The sequence below is a fragment of the Salmo salar genome, chromosome 22 (assembly GCF_965601325.2).
Source record: "Salmo salar chromosome 22, fSalSal1, whole genome shotgun sequence".
NCBI lineage: Eukaryota > Metazoa > Chordata > Actinopteri > Salmoniformes > Salmonidae > Salmo > Salmo salar.
In genome coordinates this window covers 11,504,403-11,528,568 of record NC_138312.1, presented here as the reverse complement: position 1 = coordinate 11,528,568, position 24,166 = coordinate 11,504,403, and the positions used below count along the sequence as shown (strand labels likewise).

The 24,166-nt window shown below is 42.1% G+C and overlaps 1 protein-coding gene across 1 annotated transcript; it reads right to left on the bottom strand.

The window, feature by feature from the left end:
* Positions 1-17: 17 nt before the first annotated feature.
* Positions 18-24,066, bottom strand: LOC106582735 (rho-related GTP-binding protein RhoA-D). Its single transcript, XM_014166109.3, has 5 exons — positions 23,823-24,066; positions 11,409-11,566; positions 9,169-9,289; positions 4,560-4,690; positions 18-3,478 (listed from the first exon to the last, which is right to left on the bottom strand). The coding sequence occupies exons 2-5, from the start codon at positions 11,562-11,564 to the stop codon at positions 3,305-3,307; spliced, it is 582 nt and encodes a 193-aa protein (XP_014021584.1). The 5' UTR covers positions 11,565-11,566; positions 23,823-24,066; the 3' UTR covers positions 18-3,304.
* Positions 24,067-24,166: the final 100 nt, after the last annotated feature.

Genomic DNA, 24,166 nt, shown 5'->3' with positions numbered 1-24,166 from the left:
GGAATAGGGAGGCAGTGTATAATCTCGTCTCAAAAATAGTTTATTAACATTGTTCGTGTTCACTTTAATCAAACATTCACTACATCACTTTCCGTTTAAGCATTATTACAATGAGCTTTCTTATACAAATCTGGATTGTTATTTTAGATACTTCCAGAAAGAGGAGTTAGACACTGAGCAGATAGCTGTTCCCATAGTGGAGCAACTGCTGTAGAGACCATAGTTTCACTCATGCAGACACCGACGTAATAAAAGACAAGATTAGGTTTAGTAGTAGTGTGATCTAGGTTTAGTAGCAGCGTACACAAAACAGCAGTCTACATGCTTATCTTGATATGTAGTTTGCCTTCTGCTTTGGGGTTGAGGTTGGTTTTAACATTATGCTGGACATATAGTGTTGCAAATGCCTTTATTTAGATGCCCCAGGATTCCTTGGCATGTAGGTTGGCGTAAATGTCTGAAATCTTAAAAGTTGCCGTCCTTTTCATGGGTTGGCGACATGGAAACACTGTTTAAACATACACCCATACAAAAAGGTAATATATGGCAAATGTCAAGTTCCATTTTGTGTAGACAAACATACTCCTGAAGGGACAAACTTATATTTCCTCTGAGCTTCACTCCTGAACAGTCACAATACTGGGACACCGCTTATAACACCGCCCGGGTTTCTGTCTGCTTGAACGTGAAGTCATTTTCCTACCACAGTAGAAGCTCTGTTAACATGGATGACTTGGCCAGCAGAGGGCTGTCAATCGAACCAGCTAATATTTTTTCGTTGGCATTATGGAATACCTGTTATCGCTAGCATCACACCAGGTCGCATGCAACCCTTAAAACCTGTCATGTGACATTGCTGATGGACATTTGGAAAGTTGAGCCCTGTTTGGTTGGACTGACCGGTTTATGGACACAGGCAGAAGAACGACAGACACAAACCAGGAGAAATAGGAATGCTGTGAAGAATCACTAGAGAAAGGCTCATCGGGCTCCCGTTAGACAAATGGTCAACATCATAGGATACAAAAGAGTAAACTTAAAATGGTCATTTCCACTTCCATGCAAGTGAAACGTCCAAGCAATACAGAAAATAGACATCATGCATATTGGAGTTGTTGTGTAATGTTGGAGCCATGGTGGACAAGTAAAACGTTTAATAGAAATGTGGTTTAAAAAGCTAAAGACCAAAAGAAGCCAGGATACAGTATATTCCAGCGCCAGTCTCAGGCATGCTATAGCTCCATTGGTGTTCCATTACGTAAATCAAGTCAAATGACAAAACGGTAACAAAAACCACAGCCTAGGTTGACCAGTGACTTCAGCAACCCCCGATGCATTTTATTGTTCTCAGCAGTGCAATATAAAAATGACAGAAGATAAGAAATCATGTCCGAATGTAAAAGTAATTTCCAACTCAGTAGCACACCCTCCAAACGTTACTGTTAACATAACACAGTGCAGAACACGTCATTTTAGCTGTGCGACAGGTAGGGAGAGAGAATTGTGTGGGGACTTTCTTGGCAGCCAACAGAAGCCTCGCTCTCAAAAAAAAAATGTTGGTCTTTCCTTCTTGTCAAATAGCGCCAAGACAGAACAAACTGAGAATTGACAAACCAGTTCCTGAAAAAAAATTAAAAAAATAAATGAGGCAAAGCACACTGGGAGTTTCCTTCCTCAAATGAAATACAATCAACCACCGAGCTGAAGAGATCTCATCTATGGATGATCGAATTCTAACTGGGTTTTCAACCAGGTATGTTTTGGGAAACGCTGTGGCAAAGTGTACCTTGGAAAAATATTCAGTGAAATTCTTAATTTGTCAAGCATCATTTCCCCCTGACATTCTTTATGGCTGTGAGTGAGTGCTGGGAGTGTTGAGCTTTGTGTAACATGACATGTGTCAAAGTTGACTGGCTGTGGCATGTTGGCATTGAGCAACCAGTCCGGTCTCTCTGCTCGGCTCTCGGGGAACGCTAAAGTCACACAGGTTATCAGGAAAGAGAAGGCACTGAAAAACACTCATGTGGCTCCTCAGAATGCTGCTTTAGAATGCAGTCAGACTGGAAGTCTCCAGGCCTGTCAACCCTGACAGGATCTCGAGGCAGGATCCACCAGTCAGTCAGTCCCCCATACCATATCCCTCATACCCCAGTAGCTCCAGCCTTGTGACAAATACATTGGCATTCTCATTCTAAAAAGAGGATTGTGTCAACTCATACAAACCTACTGTAGCTACTGTAGACCATGCTTCCCTAATCATCAGGCGACACCTGTTTTAACTTGTCACGTCCTGGTGTGGTGGTACTTTAAAGTCATGTTCGCTTCTGTTTATGTGGGGATAGTCAAGCTTCTCTGTACAGGTGTTCAGAACAACCGTGAGGAATAGCTGTTCAATCCAGACCTTAGAGGGAGCGGATGGACTTCTCTGCACACATATCTGTAGGGTCATGTTACAGTGCCATGAGGTGCTCTGACTACCAGTCCTTTACCGTGTGTGTGTGTGTGTGGGGGGGGGGGGGGGGAAGACTGATTTCAGACTATGTTATGTTATACGGACTAGCTGATACGTTCTCCTAAGTAAAATGAACTCTGAAGTCGTTTCTTGCGGCTAGTTGTCGACAACCCTCAAAGCCTAGGTTACATGCAGCAAAGCTCGGATTGCATTACAATACATACTGTGTATAATTAACGTGAGGAGGCCCTCCGCACCCCTGCTAGTGAGTTGACCAACAGGTCAGGAGGCGCGTTACTTGGTGGTATGCAAGGACTTGAAAAATAACAAAAAAAGGCACTGGTTCTAAAGAGCAAAACCTCTCCCCTGGAAAGTAGACCCTCTTACCATTAAAATCTATGCTAGCGGACAGGACGGGTTACAAATGAACAAGAGTTTGGATGAGTCCTGATTCCAACAGTGTGCATGTTGACAACACAAGCTCAGGGGACCGACTGTTTGTACAGGCCCAGGGAAGGACAGCCAAATATGTTGCATACAAATACATGTGCATTTATTATCTTCTCAAAAGCGACAGGGAAAAGAAACGCTTGTGGAAAAACTAGACGAAAGACAGTGTGCCCATTGCATGAAATAAGCATAACAAACAAAAACAATGCTGAGAAGTTTAAACACTAATTTCTAACCTCTGTTACAGACCAGTCCTTTTCCTTGTTATTTTACTTTCAGCACTTTCGGCCGCCAACCTCTTTAGCGTGAAATGAGATACAGTACAAAGATGCCATTTGGTAAAAGGTCAGTCCTGCGTAATATAGTTGTTTTGTCAGTTGACGACTGAGGTCTTCTTCCTCCTCACAACAGCAGGCAGGCACCCCTCTTCTTGCGCTTGCGCACCTGCAGCGCCGCCCTGGTGGCCATCTCAAAAACCTCCCTCACGCCATCCTTTGTCTTGGCTGAACACTCCAGGTAGCCAAAGGCACTGATACGGTTAGCCATGTCCCGGCCCTCCTCTGGCTTCACTGGCTCCTACAGGGTAAACAGACAGGGTGTTAAAACTGGTGTGGCCATGAATGTACACGCACACACACACACACACACACACACACACAACCTCATGGGACACTTGACTGTAATACCATCAAGACAATAAAAACAATGTAAAATGTATTTATCCTAGTACATGTAGCCTACTGTGTTTAGGTTGTATCACCCCTCCCCCTGCTCTAGATTTAATGTTTGACCACAAAACCCATCAATCCTGGGAAATAGCATGACTCCACTGCCTGGGTACAACATAGCCACCACCAATGTTACTTTTAACATCACGCTAAAACACTTAAAAGTGATGACTTGTGGGGATCGTAAATCCTCTCTCACAACCCTCTTTGTTACACAGTTCCTGCTCTCTGAGAGAAAGAAACGGCTGACAGAGTCAGAGGGCTTTGTAACCCCCCCCCCCCCCCCCCATTATCATCAGCAACTGGACCTGGAGACGAGTACCACAGACAGTAGGCCTACACAGAGAACATGCCGTTATGCAACGCATTGTCTGCCGTCCATTAGAACCCGCATTGAGGAGAGGAAAAGACTTCAGACTAAACAAACAAGCTAATCAGTGACTTGTAACTTCTAGGAGCAGTTGCTCCTCCCCCATGCCATGACACGCAGAGCAAAATCAGGCCCAGCCATTTCAGACCTGTCGAGCTACACGTTTTTCCAAGAAAGCAAGGGATGCCAGTGACTGAAGAGTCAAAACAGCCTTTTCCTGAAAAGTTTTCCACAGTCTAGTCAGTGACGACATTGGTCACTCAACCACCATCTTAGTTTGGCTGGTTATCAAGCCTCATGTATCCTGAAACAATGACTCGACTCAAAAGGGGAACACTAATATCCTTTGACAAATTGTCATCTTAAATGTTCTCCCTTCCAGAGGCCTAGTTGAGGACACCAGCCACATACACATCTAAAAAGTGTTGGATAGATATAAGGTTAGACAGACTACTTAATCCAACCCTTTCAGATTTACAGGAGTACCTCCTACCTAGTGGTTAGGAGTCTGTTTGAGGGTTTTGTGCAGTACACTCAGTATGGAACTATGGTACAGTACCTGCTTCATCTTGGCCAGCTCCCTCCGTGTGTGTTCGTCGTTCCTCAGGTCCTTCTTGTTGCCCACCAGGATGATTGGAACATTGGGGCAGAAGTGCTTCACCTCAGGGGTCCACTTCTCTGGGATGTTTTCTACCAGAGGAAGAAGGAACAAGAAGCAAGTAGATATTTCAGAGATACTTATGGGCAGTGGCGACCCGTCGCATTTTTATTTTTACATCTGGGGGCTTGCCTGTTTTGTGTGTTAATTTGGCATTAATGTGTGTAACACATCAGTTTGCAAACAATGTAAATATATAAACTCAGCAAAAAAAGAAATGTTATTTTTCCAGGACCCTGTCTTTCAAAGATAATTCATAAAAATCCAAATAACTTCACAGATCTTCATTGTAAAGGGTTTAAACACGGTTTTCCATGCTTAATCAATGAAGCATAAACAATTAATGAACATGCACCTGTAGAAAAGTGGGTAAGACACTAACAGCTTACAGACAGTAGGCAATTAAGATCACAGTTATGAAAACTTAGGACACTAAAGAGGCCTTTCTACTGACTCTGAAAAACACCAAAAGAAAGATGCCCAGGGTCCCTGATCATCTGTGTGAACGTGCCTTAGGCATGCTGCAAGGAGGCATGCAGATGTGGCCAGGGCAATAAATTGCAATGTCCGTACTGTGAGGGCTAGAAATGTCCGATAACTTGCAGGTGCCTTGGTGGAAGAGTGCGGTAACATCTCACAGCAAGAACTGGCAAATCTGGTGCAGTCCATGAGGAGGAGATGCACTCCAGTACTTAATGCAGCTGGTTGTCACACCAGATACTGACTGTTACTTTTGATTTTGACCCCCCCTTTGTTCAGGGACACATTATTCCATTTCTGTTAGTCACATGTCTATGGAACTTGTTCAGTTTATGTCTCCGTTGTTGAATCTTATGTTCATACAAATATTTACACATGTTAAGTTTGCTGAAAATAAACGCAGTTGAAAGTGAAAGGACGTTTCTTTTTTTGCTGAGTTTATAATAAAATACAAAAACTTTGAACATTTCTACCTCAAAGCGGCTAGGACGGTCAAAATGACCATATGCATATTTAACAGTAGAATAGCCAGCCTCTACGAGTAAAAATAGCCGCCAGCCGAATAAATCCATTTAATATACAAAGAAAACATTAATATTTTGTTTAGGAAGGTCATAAAAAACATGATACTAAGACAATTTATTTTAAAAATACAACAACAAAAAAAAGTATTTATCTGTGCTTAGTAGCCGAGGCAATTAGGCTGCACAATGCCAATTAAATCAAATGTTATTTGTCACATGCACCGAATAAAACAGATGTAGACCTTACTGTAAAATGCTTACTTACCAGCCATTAACCAACAATGCAATATTTAAGAAAATATTTAGTAAATAAACAAAAGTAAAAAATGAAACACACAAAATAACAAATGAGGCTATAAACAGGGGGTACCGGTACCGAGTCAATGTGGGGGAGTACAGGTTAGTCGAGGTAATTTGTACATGTAGGTAGGGGTAAAGTGAATACGCATAGATAATAAACAGCGACTAGCAGCAGTGTAAAAACAAACGGGGGGGTTACAATCTCATGTTCAGCAGTCTTATGGCTTGGGGGGGTAGAAGCTGTTATGGAGCCTTTTGGACTTAAACGCAGTTAACAGTGAGAGGACGCTTCTTTTTTTGCTGAGTTCATATCATGGAGTTAATAAAGCCACATACAAACATGGTCTCTTTTTTTGTTTTCTTCAGTAAGGCAGCTTCAAAATGCAGGCGTTTCAGCCTAACTCTGTGCTTTCTGTGGTGGTGGGGCAAGCCAGCAGAAAATACAGAGCGTTGCACCATGATTGGCTGGGTTTTCTGTCACTACGTCATGGCGGAGTCTAAGGGGAGACCTCGATAATTCTAGTCCTTTGTGTGCTGACATAGTTACATTAGAAGTGCCCTTCCAAGAAGGCCCAACGTCATTGGCCACAGATAAAACGTCGTCAAATCACATATGTACAGTAGCTTTGATTGGACTGATCATGTCAATGTCATACTTTCAAAATCCTAGTTGGCTGTCATGAATCAAGTCAAAAATCCACAGGCAAATCCTTATCATTTGAAGAGAAATAATGAAGAGAAATTATAGATAACGTATCGGTGCTCATCGGCCAATACAGAGCAAGTTGGAAATAGCAAATTTAACAATGAGTGGTTTGGAAGAAAGTGAGCACAGCACAAGGTGAGTCCAAAAATGTATTGTATGCTGCTGCATAAATTATGTAATTTGCCAGGGAGATATGTATACTGTAGTTATAAAAGTAATACTAAGTATGTTGTGTAGTAAGCTGTTAGTAGCCCATGTGCCTCACGCTAATAATTTGGTCACTTTTCCCTCTCTTAATTTCACCAACTGTTCTGACTTGGTGGTGCACATGTAGCCTATAGCCTGTTTTAGAGAAATGTCATCAGTGAATATTGTAAGAGCTTTCATTGTCTGCTTATATGCATTTTTAAAAAGGCAGTAAATGAGGCTGAATTAACTGTTTCGCTGCCAGACAAGGCTCTGCTGATAGCCAGATGTAGCAGTGGTAGGTTTGCGGTCCCAACATCTTAACAGTTTGTGGGCACCGTTTGTCACTGTTATAGTGTAATTCATGTAGAGTTTTGTGTAGTGGCTTTGCTGGCATGCATACATTTTATATTTTATTGTCCCACTAAGATGTACATGCTAAAATTGCTACTGCTTATGGGACACTGACTGGAGAAAGAGCTCAGCAGACAAGTCCATGCAGATCATTTATCCCACATGACACCCTATACAGTGCATTCTGAAAGTATTCAGACCCCTTCACTTTTTCCACATTGTTGTTACAGACTTATTCTAAAATGGAATACATTAATTGTTTTCCTCAAATCCACACACAATACCCCATACTGACAAAGCAAAAACAGGTTTTTAGAAATGTTTGTACATTTATTAAAAATAAAAAACAGAAACACCTTACTTACATAAGTACTCAGACCCTTTGCTATGAGACGTGAAATTGAGCATCCCATTTCCATTGATCATCCTTGAGATGTTTCTACAACTTGGGAGTCCACCTGTGGTAAATTTAATTAATTGGACATGATTTGGAAACACACACACCTGTCTATATAAAGGTCCCACAGTTGACAGTGCATGTCAGAGCAAAAACCAAGCCATGAGGTCAAAGGAATTGTCCGTAGAGCTCCGAGACCGGATTGTGTCGAGGCACAGATCTGGGGAAGGGTACCAAAATGTTTATGCAGCATTGAAGGTCTCCAAGAACACAGTGGCCTCCATCATTCTTAAATGGAAGTAGTCTGGAACCACCAAGATTCTTCCTAGAGCTGGCCGCCCGGTCAAACTGAGCAATCGGGTGAGAAGGGCATTGGTCAGGGAGGTGACCAAACACCTAATGGTCACTCTGACAGAGCTCTAGAGTTCCTCTGTGGAGATGGGAGAACCTTCCAGAAGGACAACCATCTCTGCAGCACTCCACCAATCAGGCCTTTATGGTAGAGTGGCCTGACAGAAGCCACTCCTCAGTAAAAGGCACGACAGCCCGTTTGGAGTTTGCCAAAAGGCACCCAAAGGACTCTCAGACCATGAGAAACAAGATTCTCTGATTTGACAAAACCAAGATTGAACTATTTGGCCTGAATGCCAAGTGTCAATCTGGAGGAAATCAGGCACTGCTCATCACCTAGACAATACCATCCCTGTGGTGAAGCATGGTGGTGGCATCATGCTGTGGGGATGTTTTTCAGCGGCAGGGATTGGGAGACTAGTCAAGATTGAGGGAAAGATGAACGGAGCGAAGTACAGAGAGATCCTTGATGGAAACCTGCTTCAGAGCGCCCAGGAACTAAGACTGGGGCGAAGGTTCACCTTCCAACAGGACAACGACCCTAAGCACACAGCCAAGACAACACAGGAGTGGCTTCGAGACAAGTCTCTGAATGTCCTTGAGTGGCCCATCGAGAGTCCGGACTTAAACCCAATCGAACATCTCTGGAGAGACCTGAAAACAGCTGTGCAGCGACGCTCCCCATCCAACCTGACAGATCTCGAGAGAATCTGCAGAGAACGGGAGAAACTCTCCAAATACAGGTGTGCCAAGCTTGTACCGTCATAACAGCCTCAAGTCTTTGTGGGTATCACTGCCAAAGGTTCTTCAAAAAAGTACTGAGTAAAGGGTCTGAATACTTATCCAAAGGTTAAAAACAATTCTCCCTGTTTTTGCTTTTTCATTATGGGGTATTGTGTGAAGATTGATAAGGTGGGAAAAAACGATTTAATCAATTTTAGAATAAGGCTGTAACGTAACAAAATGTGGAAAAAGTGAAGGGGTCTGAATACTTTCCAAATCCACTGTATAAAACTGTTAAACACACGGCCACAGTCACTTCCAGTTGAGCAAACACATTTAGCATGCTAGATACTGTGCTAGTTTCAAAACACATTAAAACGACATAGCCAGCTGTTAGACAAGTACAGTTGGCTGTTGGAAATCAAAACAGAGAAAATCAGCAACTGAGTGTCCCCGGAATAGAAATAAGCTTTTCTTCTGGTAATTTACCTAAACTGTCGGGGCTGTCGATAGAGAAGCACATGAGGATGACATCTGTGTCGGGGTAGGAGAGAGGCCTCAACCTGTCGTAGTCCTCCTGGCCGGCTGTATCCCACAGTGCCAGCTCCACCTAAAACACGCCACAAAAGAGAAGAGGAAGTGTCAGGACTTCGCAGATACAGGCAAAATGGCTGCTCTTAAAAAATAAAAAAAAAGGCAACATCTTTCTGAAGCAAATTTCTCTCAGACCTGAGAGTCCTATTTTTTTGTTATATGATGTTGAGTAATAGATGCAGTAGCATGTGCATGAGCAAAAAGAAACACAAAGCTAAATTAAAAACGCACTTAACCATCCTTGGTCACTAAATAATGGTGATTCCGGTTTAAGTTACCAAAAACAGGAGCGCCACGACTGGGCTTGGCAGTGTCGTGCCAAAAGCAGTGGAGCAAAGTGCTGGCACCTCTTTTACTGTGGAAATCATTACAAAGATACCGTAGCTGTAATTTTGTTTTCACCATGTTCTCATAGGGCAATGTAAAACACCATCAAAACAATGAAGCATTCCAACTGGAAACAGTCATGCCTTAGAAACAGCTAATAGCGACTAATATGAGCCGGAGCAGTGTTTCAGTTTCACTGTTCCTCACAGAAAAGCTGCTTCCAAAATGGCACCCTGTTCCCTATATAGTTCACATTGGGTCCTGGCCAAAAAAGTAGTGGGAATAGCGTGTCATTTGGGATGTAGAAATACTGTATCTCTGAGATATCTCTCAAGTGATGCAGCAGGGATTTGGAGGAAGATTTGCATATGGGACACACTCTAGGTGTGAAGTCTTAGCAGTTGAACGTCTTTGGCGGCCGTGAAACTAGCAGTGATAACCATGATGATGAACAATACTGCTAGAAGTGGTTGTCATAGCTCTGGTCTTGGGGGGGGGGAGAGAGAAACCAGTGCAGCAGCTAACGACGGGTCGTTTGTCTCATTCCACGGGCAGGTTTTCACAGGGATGCAGAGAGGAGGCATGGAGGCTTTATCCCATCACACCACTGATTAATTCCATTAGGGAAATCAGGTGATTAAGGAGAATCAAACCAGATACCTTCTGTTCCTCAGGGGAGTAGACCAGAGCAACTACATTACAGTCTGCTGGATTCTACAACTGAATCATAATATTCTGCCACAACTTGCTTTTTACTGTATACATGATTTAAGCACTATTTGAAGAGAGAGAAAAAAAAAAGTCCAATGTCTTTGAGAGGAGGAGCCTGTCCTTCATACAACATACATCTAGTTAAAAAGGTTAGTAACATAACTTTGAAAGATCAATGTATGACCACAGTACACACATTATTCAACCATCCCAAAATAGCAGCTATAGCAGAGGTTTGTAGGGCGGGTGCGAGTGGGAGGCTACATACTCCTGGCATGAGAAATGGGGTTAGGAGCCATATCCCCTCTGGACACACTGACTGACTGCACAGCACAAGGTTTTGGGGGAACAAAAAAGGACAAAAAAGGGCTATATTTAGAACTGGGCCCAGCCCCGCCCACTGAAGGTGAGAGAAAGAGATTACCATTCTCCCTGAAGGAAAATAAGATTTAAAATGTGGACTGTGGCGACTATATACTGAGAACACTGATCTTATCCACATCAAATTAAAGTGGGGTAATTCTGGGGGCGCAGTGCAGCCCCCTGGGAGAGCTAAGCTGAATGGGGTGCTGGGAGGTGGCATGATCCATCTTGCACACTTGGATCCCTGACTTTGTGTATTTCCTGTACAGAAGACAACAGTACATCAACCCCTCCCCCACATGCATGTTGCTCCCCCAGAGCAGGAAATGAGAGCCGTTTATCGGGCTGAGGGGCAGTCTTCAGGGGGTGGGGGATTGCCAGTGGACATCCATGTTCCCAGTCGGTGCAGGAAGCCCAGGAGTACAGTCATTTCCTGTTTTGCCAGGCTGTGATCCTGTGCTGGTCAGTACAGGAGAACAAAGCCCATTGACATAACATCCCATCTGCTGTGGAGGGGCCCTGGCCTCCAGAACACAGCTAGGCTACGCCCCAAGAGCCCCGCGCCACTCCCACTACACTCCATAACAAGACCGTTTGTTAACCAAAGCCTTATGATATAGGTTTACTGTGTGGGTTGGCTGTTTGGTTCATGTGTATGAAGACTTTACACTTAAGTACAGATCATTTCTGTATTTATTTTTTAAAATGTATTTCCTGGATGGTAGTCTACACACCTGTTTGCCATCAACCTCGATGTCAGCGATGTAGTTCTCGAACACTGTGGGCACGTAGACCTCGGGGAACTGGTCTTTGCTGAAGACGATGAGAAGACAAGTCTTTCCACAGGCTCCATCCCCCACGATCACTAGCTTCTTCCTAATGGCTGCCATTACTGTGGAGAAAAGCAGGGAACACTTTACAGTCACGTCACTGGATTTTCAAAAAACTTTGACAACCCTAATAACTGTTGGATTGTAAATAGTCTGAATATACTCAGCGAGAGAATAGAGCCGGGAAACCCGTGAGGGAATAAGAGTGTGATAAGGAAGCAAGATGTAGCTAGTCTTAGTTCTGTTCTACCCCTGAAACAAGGGCATTTTTTTTTTTTTTTTTTTAACAAACATTTGGACAACTGACACCATGACATCCCATTTCTAGAAGGAGGCTGTTTGATCTCCAGGTGGGGATGGGATGGTGATGGGGGGAGATGAGGCAAGCTGGGACAGGGAGGAATGCTGTGTTCCATCAGCCCATTCTCTGACTCCACCCTTCTTGCTTCCTACTATGGTCGGTCAGTGGAAAGGCAGGCAGCACGCGGAAAGGCAGGCAGGAAACTGTAAGTGCTCCTCCAGCTGTTTCCTTAAATTATTACAAACAATATTGTTCCTTCTCTGTCCATGTCCCTCTTAAATTGCCTGGTTACCTACATTTCATCAGTAGGGTATAGAGTAACTTTTAAAATGTGTGGTCTTTTTAATGTGATTTTCCCGTGTTTTATATATATTTTCACACTATGAGGTTAGACTAATACTGTGAAACTTATGAGAATGCCCTTTTAGTGTCCCTTTTAGTTCCAAAAAGCTGTTTGAAAACACCGGCTGAAAAATCCACCTGTTTTGTTGGGATGGAGTTTTAGCCTGCCTGGTGACCCAGTAAATTAGGCATAGTTAATAGGCCAATAAGAAAAAGAGTTCCAAACCTCTCTGCCAATAACAGCTAGTTTTCCCCACTCATACCACTCCCAGACAGTCCTAATAAAATTCTTACTTGAGAAATGCTCTTCGCAAAGAAGCGGTTTTGTTTATTTTTTTACCATTTTAATTAAAAAACAATCACAGTAAGGTACTTAAAATGAGGGTTGTGTGAAACACCAGGCAGTTTCAGAATAACTCAAAGAGAGAGAGAGAGAGTGATGCCCTGCCGCTGACCAGATCCCAGCGCTGTGTGGGATAAACGTCCTTGATAAACGAGGCTTCTGTAGTTGTCTGAGAGGAAAGCAGAGCAACTATGCATAGTCATTTGGCTGCCTCCTCCTCTGCTTCTACCCCGACGGCTTGGCTGACAAAACCCCTTTACCGAAAGCAGAGAAAGTATTGGACATACATCATATTGCTGCCTTCTAGCAAAACAATTATATTCTCCTGTGTTCTCTCCTGCTTGGCTGTCAGGATGATGATGCCGCCGAGTAGAGATAAGATTCAGACAAGCACGAAATCTGTCTAGATAATGAAAAAAAAAAAAAAAGCATAAAATTGAAAATATATTAAATCTAATGACTGACTTGTATTAAGGTACAGAGGTTTCCCACCCCACACTGACAGCTCTGTGAACCACAAATTAACTCCCAAGGCAGATAGTAAACTGGGCTGGATAGGAGAAGGACCAAAACGCTGGATGGGCCTGAGACTGAGGCCGAGCAAGTGGGAGAGAAGACAAGAGCACCAAGCCAGGCTCCCGAAGCTCACCCTGTGAAACAAAACAATCCACTTCCTGTGCTGGGCTACTGTGGTGGGGAGGGGGGCTGGGGAGGGGCCCTTGGCTGCTGCCCTATTTGTACAGGCCTCCATGGAGTCGAGCAGAGGAGAGTGCTGCCAAAGACTAAACACACAAAACCCTCCTCTTTTTGCACACCACTAATGATAAGACAGTGACTGCATGCATGGGCCCTTAGTGTCCAAGAATCACTAACAGCCATTAAGGAACATCTTGTATTGAAAAAGGTTATAATTCTTATATTTCCATGTAGACAACATCCATTATATACACACACACACACTTTTTTAAATGGCAGGCTTATGATGTTGCTGACAATTAGTGTTAAACACAATGCACTGGATCAGTAACACAGTAGAAGAAAGACTAGCCACTGTACTCTCCCTTTTCTATTCCGTCATCAAATTCAGACAATTACCCAACAAGTTATTGTGACAGCCACCAATTTAATACAGCAGAACCATCTGCAGAATGTGAAAAGGATAAGCCATCAATCCTGTCTTACTCAGCCCACTTTCCACTAGGGGTAATGACCCACAAACTCATTTGCTAAAAAAAGAAATGAGCTTGATCCTCCTCTCCTGAGGCAAAATGGAGTGAAGTACGCCAAAATATTCTCTCAGTTGAGGAAGTTACAGTTCCTCCCTGAAATCACTGCTCTAGACATCCAGAGAATGAGTCACATGACGGGTCACTATTAACTACACCTAAAACGCAACATGTCGGCACCATGTTTAATGAGCTGAAATAAGACCCCAGAAGTGTTCCATACTCACAAAAAAGCTCATTTTTCTCAAATGTTTTGCACAAATGTGTTTACATCCCTGTTAGTGAGCATTTCTCCTTCTCCTCCAAGATAGTCCATCCACCTGACTGAGGTGTGGCATATCAAGAAACTGATTTAAACAGCACCTTGTGCTGGGAAAATAAAGGGACACTAAAATGTGCAGTTGTCACACAACACAATGTCACAGATGTCTCAAGTTGAGGGAGTGTGCAATTGGTATGATGACAGCAGGAATGTCCAACAGAGGTGTTGCCAGAGAATGTAATGTTCATTTCTCTACCATAAGCCATCACCAACGTTGTTTTAGAGAATTTGGCCGTATGTCCAACCGGCCTCACAACCGCAGACCACGTATAACCACGTCAGCCCAGGACCTCCACATCTGGCTTCTTCACCTGCGGGATCATCTGAGACTAGCCACCTTGACAGTTGATGAAACTGAGGAGTATTTCTGTTTGCAATAAGTCCGTTTTGTTGGGGAAAAACTCATTCGGTTTGGCTGGGCCTGGCTTCCCAGTAGATTAGGGTCTAATGAATTTATATCAATTGAATGATTCCCTTATATGAACTGTATGAGTAAAATTGTTGAGATATATATATTTTATACACTGAGAAATGTTTGGCACATCAAATCACAATAATGTTGCAGTATCGATTCACAATACATATAGAAACGTGAGATGCATATCGAAATGTGATAATTGCAATGCATATCGTATCAGCACCTAAATATCGTGAGGCCCCTGGCAATTCCCAGCCCTAATGTGTAACCTTGAATATATATATCTTTAAAACAATGACACAGAAATATATTTGTAGTTGCTGGGACAGCAGCCATGTTTTAATTCAACTAACATACCATTGAGACATATCCAGCTGTACATGTAGATTTGGAGGGATTTGTCGACCTTCGTTAATACCATATTGACTGAGGAGGCCATAACACCGGGAGCTGTTTGTTATTCTCAGTTAAAATGTCAATGTTGGTAAAAGACACTTTCTCAAAACAAGAAAGAGGCTGTTGAGGTACAAAACAAGCTACTTTTCCAGGTATATAACATTCAGCATTGAAGGACTGCTTGAATTTATGCAACTAATCTACACAGTGTACAAAACTGAATATTAGGAAGGTGTTCTTAATGTTTTGTACACACACGTATTCATGGATGCCAGGTTTTCCCCCCAAAAAAGACAATGAAACAGAGAGACTAAAAGATACAGTACCAGTCAAGTTTGGACACACCTACTCATTCCAGGGTTTTTATTTTATTGTAGAATAATAGTGAAGACATCACAACTATGAGACAACACATATGGAATCATGTAGTAACCAAAAAAAGTTACATCAAAATATGCTTTTCAAACAGTCTTGAAGGAGTTCCCACATATGCTGAGCATTTGTTAGGTCAGCATATGACACCAATAACAAGTCTCTTCTTAGTGGTGTCCTTTAGTAGTGGTTTCTTTACAGCAATTAGACCATGAAAGCCTCCTCTGAACAGTTGATGTTGAGATGTGTCTGTTACTTGAACTCTGAAGCATTTATTTTGGTTGCAATATCTGAGGCTGGTAACTAATGAACTTATCCTCTGTAGCAGAGGTAACTCTGGGTCTTCCATTCCTGTGGCGGTCCTCATGAGAGCCAGTTTCATCATAGCGCTTGACGCTTTTTGCGACTGCACTCTAAGAAACTTTCAAAGTTCTTCAAATTTTCAGAATTTACTGACATTCATGTCTTAAAGTAATGGTGGACTGTCGTTTCTCTTTGCTTATTTCAGTAGTTCTTGCCATAATATGGACTTGGTCTTTTACCAAATAGGGTCATCTTCTGTATACCACCCCTACCTTGTCACAACACAACTGACAGGCTCAAACGCAATGAGGAAAGAAATGCTACAAATTAACGTAACAAGGCACACCTGTTAATTGCAATGCATTCCAGGTGACTACCTCATCATGCTGGTTGAGAAAATCCCAAGAGTGTGGAAAGTTGCCAAGGCAAAGGGTGGCTACTTTGAAAAATCTCAAATATAAAATAACTTTTGAATTATTTAACACTTTTTTGGTTACTACATGATTCCATGTGTTACTTCATAGTTTCTACAATGTAGAAAATAGTAATAAAAAAAATAAAGGAAAACCCTTGAATGAGTAGGTGTCCAAACTTGACTGTTTCACTCACTCGGATACTTTTTCTGGTGAGATACATTCAGCCTCTTGAAAATTGAAGAAAAATGTAAAAATTGATCTTTTTTTTCTTCCTTCAATTTGCAAGAGGCTGAATGTATCTCACCAGAAAAAGCATCCGAGTGAGGGAAACAGAGCCCTTCTGTATGTGTAGCCAGATGGCTATATCAGATGGCCTATCTGATAATGTCTGGTCAAAAAGAGTATGATATTGTTGCCGCCTGTAGCATTGAATGCAAGGGAAGCTAGCAAACATTTAGCCTCCCTTGATAAAAAAAAGAATTAAATAATAGCCAATCAGCGCTGAGCTAAATTGAGTGAGCTCGACTGTGAATGGTCTTGGTGCACCCAAAAAAAATATTTGTCAGAGGAAGCCAGTTTGGATTTGGCTTCGCACCAATCACATTCCATCAAGCGCAATAAGTAATTTACAGAAACAACTTGAATTGTTGCATCTCGTTGTTGTTGTCTGGTGGATAGCTAGCTAAAATTGTCCCTTTCCTAAATGGATGGAGATAGGGATTTGGACTTGTGGTTTTACTCAATTATCCGTACTGGCCAATGAGTATAAGGTGGATTCTGATCAAACCATATATTTATACATTGGGGCCCTGGCTTAAGAGAATGGAAGTTAAATATGTAGAAGGCTAATGTTACCTAGCTAATGTTGCCCACCAAAAAGGAAGTTGGGCTAGCGAACAAGCTTTTTAGCCAGGTAGCGTAGGACAACAAAAAATAAGTGTGTATGGTATTGACAGTCATAGACCGTTTCGGCAACATGAAAGAGGATGGCATTGGCGTTTCTCTAGTAGGGTGAGTCAACATGTTTTTCTAGTTGCACGAATGTGCACGCACACACACCAGAAGCATGGACAGCCACATCATATTTAGCTTACGTTGATTGGACTAAACAGTTTTTGGTATATTTTAGTTGTCACTGTATTAGAGTAAGCATAGGTGATTTGATGATGTTGAAATGGTGGAGGCAGCTCCTGTTCTTTGCTACTTGCGGTAACTCTGTGGTTCTAAAATCAATAGTTTAGCAGTACAAAAATGTTGGGAACATTAACTTGCTTGACCATGCTGTAGGTCACGTAACTGTTTGTTACATGCAATATGCTTTGTGAACTTCACCGAACAGAGGTTGCTCTCCGGTTTTGTGCTGAAACAAAATGTGTGGTTGAATTTATTCTGCCCCCGTCTTACCATTGTCTTGGCCTTAGGCCTATGTATCACGGTGGCAAGGCATATGAACTAACAGGTTATAGAGCACACAATGCAATCACAACACGTAGGTTGTAATATGGCTTTTTTTCCCCCTGGTCTGGCTTGTATCCTGTCTGATTTTACCCCCGCTACTGCCTACATCTAGCCTAATATTTGGTAATACACATCATGCATGACCAGAGAAGGAAACAGGGTCATAATTAAGTTCTGGTGAAACTAAACCACACATAAACAAATATCCACCAGGATATCAAGGCCTTTTGACCTGTTCAGGGAGCATTAGTCTAATGTGACACATACAATATATATTACAAGAGGAGAATGATGCAACTGTGTGCGGGAGTGAATCCAATACTAGTAGAACAACCCTCCCACTTCGAGTTAACATTTCACTTTTCCAAAGTTTTCCAGAGGCCTAAACCAGTCAGCCAGTAGAAGTTTTGCAACCAGAGCAGTGCGAGTAGTGAGTACTGAGAAAAGTGACCCAGGCACGGTCGGGTGGGGCAGCTTCTCTGTCTATTGTAGGAACAATAAACCACACATCAGGAGACCGGGAGTATGGGTTCACACACACCCGGGAAAAGCTTCTTAAAGGAAAATATATCCACCTTTTTGTAATGTGATGACCAAACAGACTTCAGGAGTGGTATATAAGTGAAAACAACACAGGCCATAATCCAAACAGCATTGTTTCATATCTCTCAACAAGCTACAGTGCGAGAGGTTTCTTATTGTAGCCTACAAGTGCAGCATTTTAAGTCAGCTGACATGATCAAAAGGTCATTTCCTGATTAGGAAATCTCACCAGCAAGTTAAGGAACTTTAGTAGTCTTACTAAACACAAATAAAACCCTCACAGTTGTAGAGAAACTTGTTTTTTATCCGTTCTGTAAGTCATAGAAATGAAAATGTTACTGGAAATATTAACTTGTGTTTTACTACATCAGTCAGTATTGACATTTTTTATTTTAAAGGGTTTGTACCAAAATGTACACAATCCATTCTCCACTGCCAGCAAGACTGTAAACTCTCCTTCCAGACTCATTAAGCATCTCCAATCCAAAACTAAATCTAGAATCGGCTTTCTATTTCGCAACAAAGTCTCCTTCGCTCATGCTGCCAAACATACCCTCGTAAAACTGACAATCCTGCACTAACAATTCTCCCTCACTAACTTCTAGTATCTTACCGATCGCTGCAGCTGTACACAGCCCATCTGTAAATAGCCCATCTAACCAACTACCTACCTCATCCCCATGTTTTTTTCTGCTCTTTTGCACACCAGTATTTCTACTTGCACATCCTCATCTGCACATCTATCACTCCAGTGTCAATTGCTAAATTGTAATGGCCTATTTATTGCCTTACCGCCTTACTTCATTTGCACATATATAGACTTTCTATTGTGTTATTGAGTGTACGTTTGTTTATCGTCGCACTGCTTTGCTTCATCTTGGCCAGGTCGCAGTTGTAAATGAGAACTTGTTCTCAAATTGGCCTACCTGGTTAAATAAAGGTGAGAAGAAAAAAAATATATATATATATATATTTTTTTAAAGACAGCCTAGACCACGAGGTACACTCACTGCATGGTTTTTGTGTGGGTGGGACAAGCATTAAAGTTGAGGTGACTGCGAAACAAATGTATTTAACCTCTGAGCTTGAGACGATTGTCCCACGTCCTCCGTCACCTAAGCCAATTATAAATGACCAGAGATGACAAATGGTTCATGATGAGAAGCACATTTATTATTTGTATTGCTGTAGTCCTGATATGCTGTTGACGTAAAAGAGAAAAGAAACATGTATTAAGAGTTTGGAAGCAGACAGTTTGGCGCCGAAAGTTTTTGTTGTGCGTTTCCAGTCAATATAGCCCGTCTTTCTATTCATGCCATTGATGATCAAACATTACTACTGCGGTACATTGGGATAATGTGAAACAATTAAACGTGAAGGTAGATCATCAGAAATGGCTATGGTTACCATGCATTCCTCGTTAATTGTAGGGTTTTCTGGCCATTTCCTGGCTGGAAGATTCACCGGCAGACGCATTCCAGAGCGCAGTTAATGAATGGTACGGATAATGCGGTAGTAGCTTATCCCGGGTTGGCATACATATTTATATCCCTGGTGATATTTATGCTTAAAAGCATGTGTAGCACCTTTTATTGTTGTGCGCTTGTAGTGATTAATGTATGTTCATCGTCTGTAGCTTGAAATTCATGCATTGTTAATTGGACACGATCTAATATGGCTGTTACATTATGGGAAGGGCTATTGAAACTCCTGCCGTTTGTTGAATAGACAGGCAACAGTTCGGCATGCTGCCGGGTTAACAGGCATCCTTGAAGCCCGGGTTCGCTTCGATAGAGTTCTACTTATTTTGATTCATTCAGTTTGTCTTTGATCAACGCCGTTTGTTATTTTGTAAATATTTGTACAGCGGCCGGCGTTATTTCTTCACTTGCAAATACTGGGCAAGTAAAACCAGATCTACCATTGTGGCCTTCTCAATGTTAAAGTCCAACCCTTGGGTCACTTTTACAGAGCATATCTGAGAAATGGGCTAAAGTTCACAGGTTGGCAGTAACCGTGGCTGCTGTTTGAAGCAGAGAGAGAGAGAGCACACAATGACCCAGGTTGGCTCCACCATAACATTACACATGCTAACACCACTGGCTATCAGTGTAACTAGGACCAGTCACATCTATCACTAGAGGTTGTATGGCAATCACCATGTTAAATATTACTCATTTAGCAGACGCTCTTATCCAGAGCGACTTACAAGTAACGAGAGACTGCTATGGGCCTAAGCGCTACTGTAACGTGAAATGTATTTGCAAAAATCTTATTAGGCCTAATGATCTTAGGATTTAAGCCTAGGCTCATAACACACATTGTTTTCCATCTTCAATCAAGCATCGTTAAAGTTGGAGTACCTCTGTCTGGCTTTTTAGTTCCCAGGGCTGCCATAGACAAGGCTATTTAGTTTCACATAAGTTAATTCTCAGTGTAACGGTAGTCCTCATGGTTAGAGAGGAATCCTGGCACTGTGTGAAATTAGCATAATATGTGGACTGGAAGTTATACATTGTTCCATTCTCAGTCGGTGAATGGGTCTTTCACAATGTCATTCATATTTTTGGGGCGTACATTTTATACACACACTGGTTCTTTCACCTCCATTTCAATACAGTGTAAACCTATTTCGCTTACGGGGAACCGTTGAAGTAAGAATCGAACACCCACTTCTAGAATTACAAACTCGTGTAAAAGCAAATTCCTATCCTTGTAATTTCCTTTCAAGAATCAATGTTTATAAGAGCAATGACAGACAGATTTGATCCTTTTAAGGGCAATACATTCTGAGCCCTGTTCAAATGAGGAGAAAACAAAGCGGATTGGTCGGTGTATGGCCATTTTGTTATAAATCCAAAGACATGAAGTTGGTGGAAATAGTACAACAGAAGACAGACACTGATTTACCATTACATGCTTTAGCATTAGGCTCAGGGATAGTGAGACTGACAAGATAGAAAGTGTGCTGGTTGGTAGATGTCCAGGACATGGCGACCCTGAAAGGTATGCCATTGGCCATCCCACATGTGGAGATGCAGCAGGCTGATATCTCAAAATATGAGACCCAGGCTAAACTTGATTAAGGCGTATTTAGACATTTTTAAAATGTTGAAATTATGGCATGGGGTCTAATTTTATTTCATGGCAATTTCCTACCTTCCACTAGGGGCAACAAGCACCTTTTATCATCTAGTAGGCTTGCGATGAGCTAGAGCAGCGGGTCCAATCCCAGTGCTAGGCCCACTTTTTTTGTTAACCCTATCCCAAACCTTAACCACTCAGAATTATTACGTAAACTTAACCATCAATTTTAGTTTCGGTATCCCTTTTGCAGTTTAACTGACAGGCAGCTAACATACACCAAAATATGCCTTAATTATAAACCGGCAACACTCTCCATAATCTAGACGCAACCCGGTCCCACGCACATAGTGAAAAACAGCCAGCCATGCCACATCTCTGCTACTGCAGTTATGTCACTTTCACTCAACTCAGGCAAAGCAGTCCAAACAGGACCAACAGGTCGGCTCTGCAAGCCTTCTATTACAGCTCTACTCTTCAGAAAGAGGGCATAGGCATACAAGCCTACATTCCTTTCCAAATCACAGAACAGTCCCAGCCTTAAACCTTGTTCACAATACTCATAAGCGCTCTTAAATTGCACCGGATGCCATGCATTTCAATGGGGACGTCCACAACGGAGTTAACGCCCCCTTGCGGTTGAAGGCTCCGTTGCGAGACGGACTCTACATGCCTAGATTATTATTATTATTTTTAATACTTTGTGTCGTCTTCAGTCCAGCCAGAGTCCATCGAAGACCGGGAAGTTACCAACCACAGATGAGGAAAATGTGGTTTTCGGCGGTGGCTTTATGGGATAGCTAGCAACTTGTAAACAATTACCCATTCCTATAAGTGACTAAGTACTATTTTAATAGCAATGTTAAATACACATTGGCTGCTAAGCCAATTATATTATATGACTGACTCCCGTTTAAGAATATTATGATGGTAATGACCTTTGTTTGATAATTATTAGGTGGAGGACGCTAGCTACAGTATCTTCAACCTAGCCTAGCTATTTGCTCTGCGGTGCAAGGTAGCTTGACTTGCTATACATTTAGAGAAATTAACTAAACAAAACATGTTTTATCACCTGAAATAATATATTTATCCCGTCTTGAATGAAGAGGTCATATTTTCCAATCTCCCAAAAATAAATGCGATCTCTGACGAGAGACAGGCTCTCCTCCATCTTGTGTTACAAACACTACACTTGTCTGTTCAGTAGCGGGGCAAGATGCCGCATTTAGAACAACTGGGAACTCAGAACTCTTAAATGGGAAATCCCCGACTACAGTGCGTTCAAGAGAACTGGGAACTCTGGGGGGGATCCCAACTGAGAAAAATCATTTTGAATGGTCATCAAACTTGGAATTCCAAATCGGGAACTCTGGCCTCTTTCTTGAGCTCGAACTTACAGACCTCCTGGTTTGGTCCGTGTAGCCCTTGGATATCAGTTTGTTCTTTACTGACTTGCCTAGTTAAATAAATTGTGTACATACGTCACGATTTGTACAGGGCGTTAGCCCTTAGCCATGACTAATGCCGCGTTCACGTGCTTGTCGGAACTAGGAAACTCAGAAATGTCCGACTTGCTAACTGGTTATAGTTTTACACCTGCCACATTCAACTAATCAACTAATCTCCTAGTTCCGACTAGCCTATGAACGTGGCATTAGCCAACTCAACTCCACGATTTACGATTGAGTTGAGCAGCAACTAGTGTGGGCAGATTGGAGGGCCGACGTCAAAATGAAGTCATCAAAAACTACGGATTTCAGAACACAAACAATAGCACGCAATTAAACAGAACATTGGGTGGTGTAATACTTTTCTGCCAATTGTATTAGGCTGTGGAAATGCCTCTAATAATTTCTTCGGCTGAGAAACTCAACCGCCCTTTCGTTCAGAAATGACAAACACCTCACCGCCCAGAGATAGGAATTTAAATAATCTACAACAATCTACAACAAATAAACTCGACAGGGCCTGCGTGTTTAAAGTTGACCGCTTTAAAAAAAATAGTTATTGAAACCTTTAAAATGAACATTATCAGTGTAATATGAAAAAATGTGGATTTATTCTCAAAGACTGATTAGCGAGGTTGCTGCTTTGAGTTCCGTCAGTAGCCTAGGCATATGTTGCATTCGTAACCAAGTGAGAAGTATGAATTTACCACATATGACTGGGAAAAACCACTCGAACGCCTCTCCAACTCGTAATTACTAGTGGCAAACTCATATTGAACTCCCACTTCTTTCGCATGTTGACCTCTTGAATTCAATTACTAAGGATATGACCTCGATAAGCCTTTTCGGCAGTTAAATGCAACAAAGCATTATACAAACAATCTAATATGTACATTTGGACACCAATTTGTTTACAAACACGATATGTATTTTTTGTTTGTTTTAGCAGCTTGTTGGCCAATCAGCATCTCAATGATAAATAACAGTGAATGCATCCAACTGTTATTTTTGATTTCAAAACTGGTAAATTCCCACCTCCCACTTGGTTACAAACGCAGCATAAGAAGCAACAGTGTATCAACAATTACATCGAAATCAGTGAAACGGTAAAGGGCGTGATACAATAATGAGTCACTCTGGAATACCCAGGAATAGATTAAACCTAAATCTAAGAAATAAGAAACATAGGCTAACTTGTCGATTGACTAACTATCGCCACAAGCCACCACCTACTTTCCCGGCCCGAAGCAAAGTGGCCTAATCAATTATTTCCAAACGGACAATCCTTGTCCACCCCGCTAACTATAACAATTGAACATGATATTTCAACGAAAAAAATGTACCTCTCTTCTGGCCGCTGTTCAGATTTTACTCCCGACTTGCCTTCCTTCTCTCTGGATCGTGACACCCTTGCTGCAGTATTCGGTAAATTAGCCTACATAGAGGGTGCTAAGAAACAGGACAGACAAACATAGGATCCTCCCACCGATCAGGAAAGGCAGTGGTGGCGCTTAATCTCTATTGGTTAGGGACGAGGTGCAGCAGTTGGAATCAGTGAGGTCCCCTCCCTTTCCACGGTCAAAAATAATGACATCATTCGTTCTAGAATAAAGGGAGGGGGCCAAGGAAGTACACAAGTAGGGTGTGGATGAAATGGTCACCAAATCAGTTATTAACAAGCATCCTC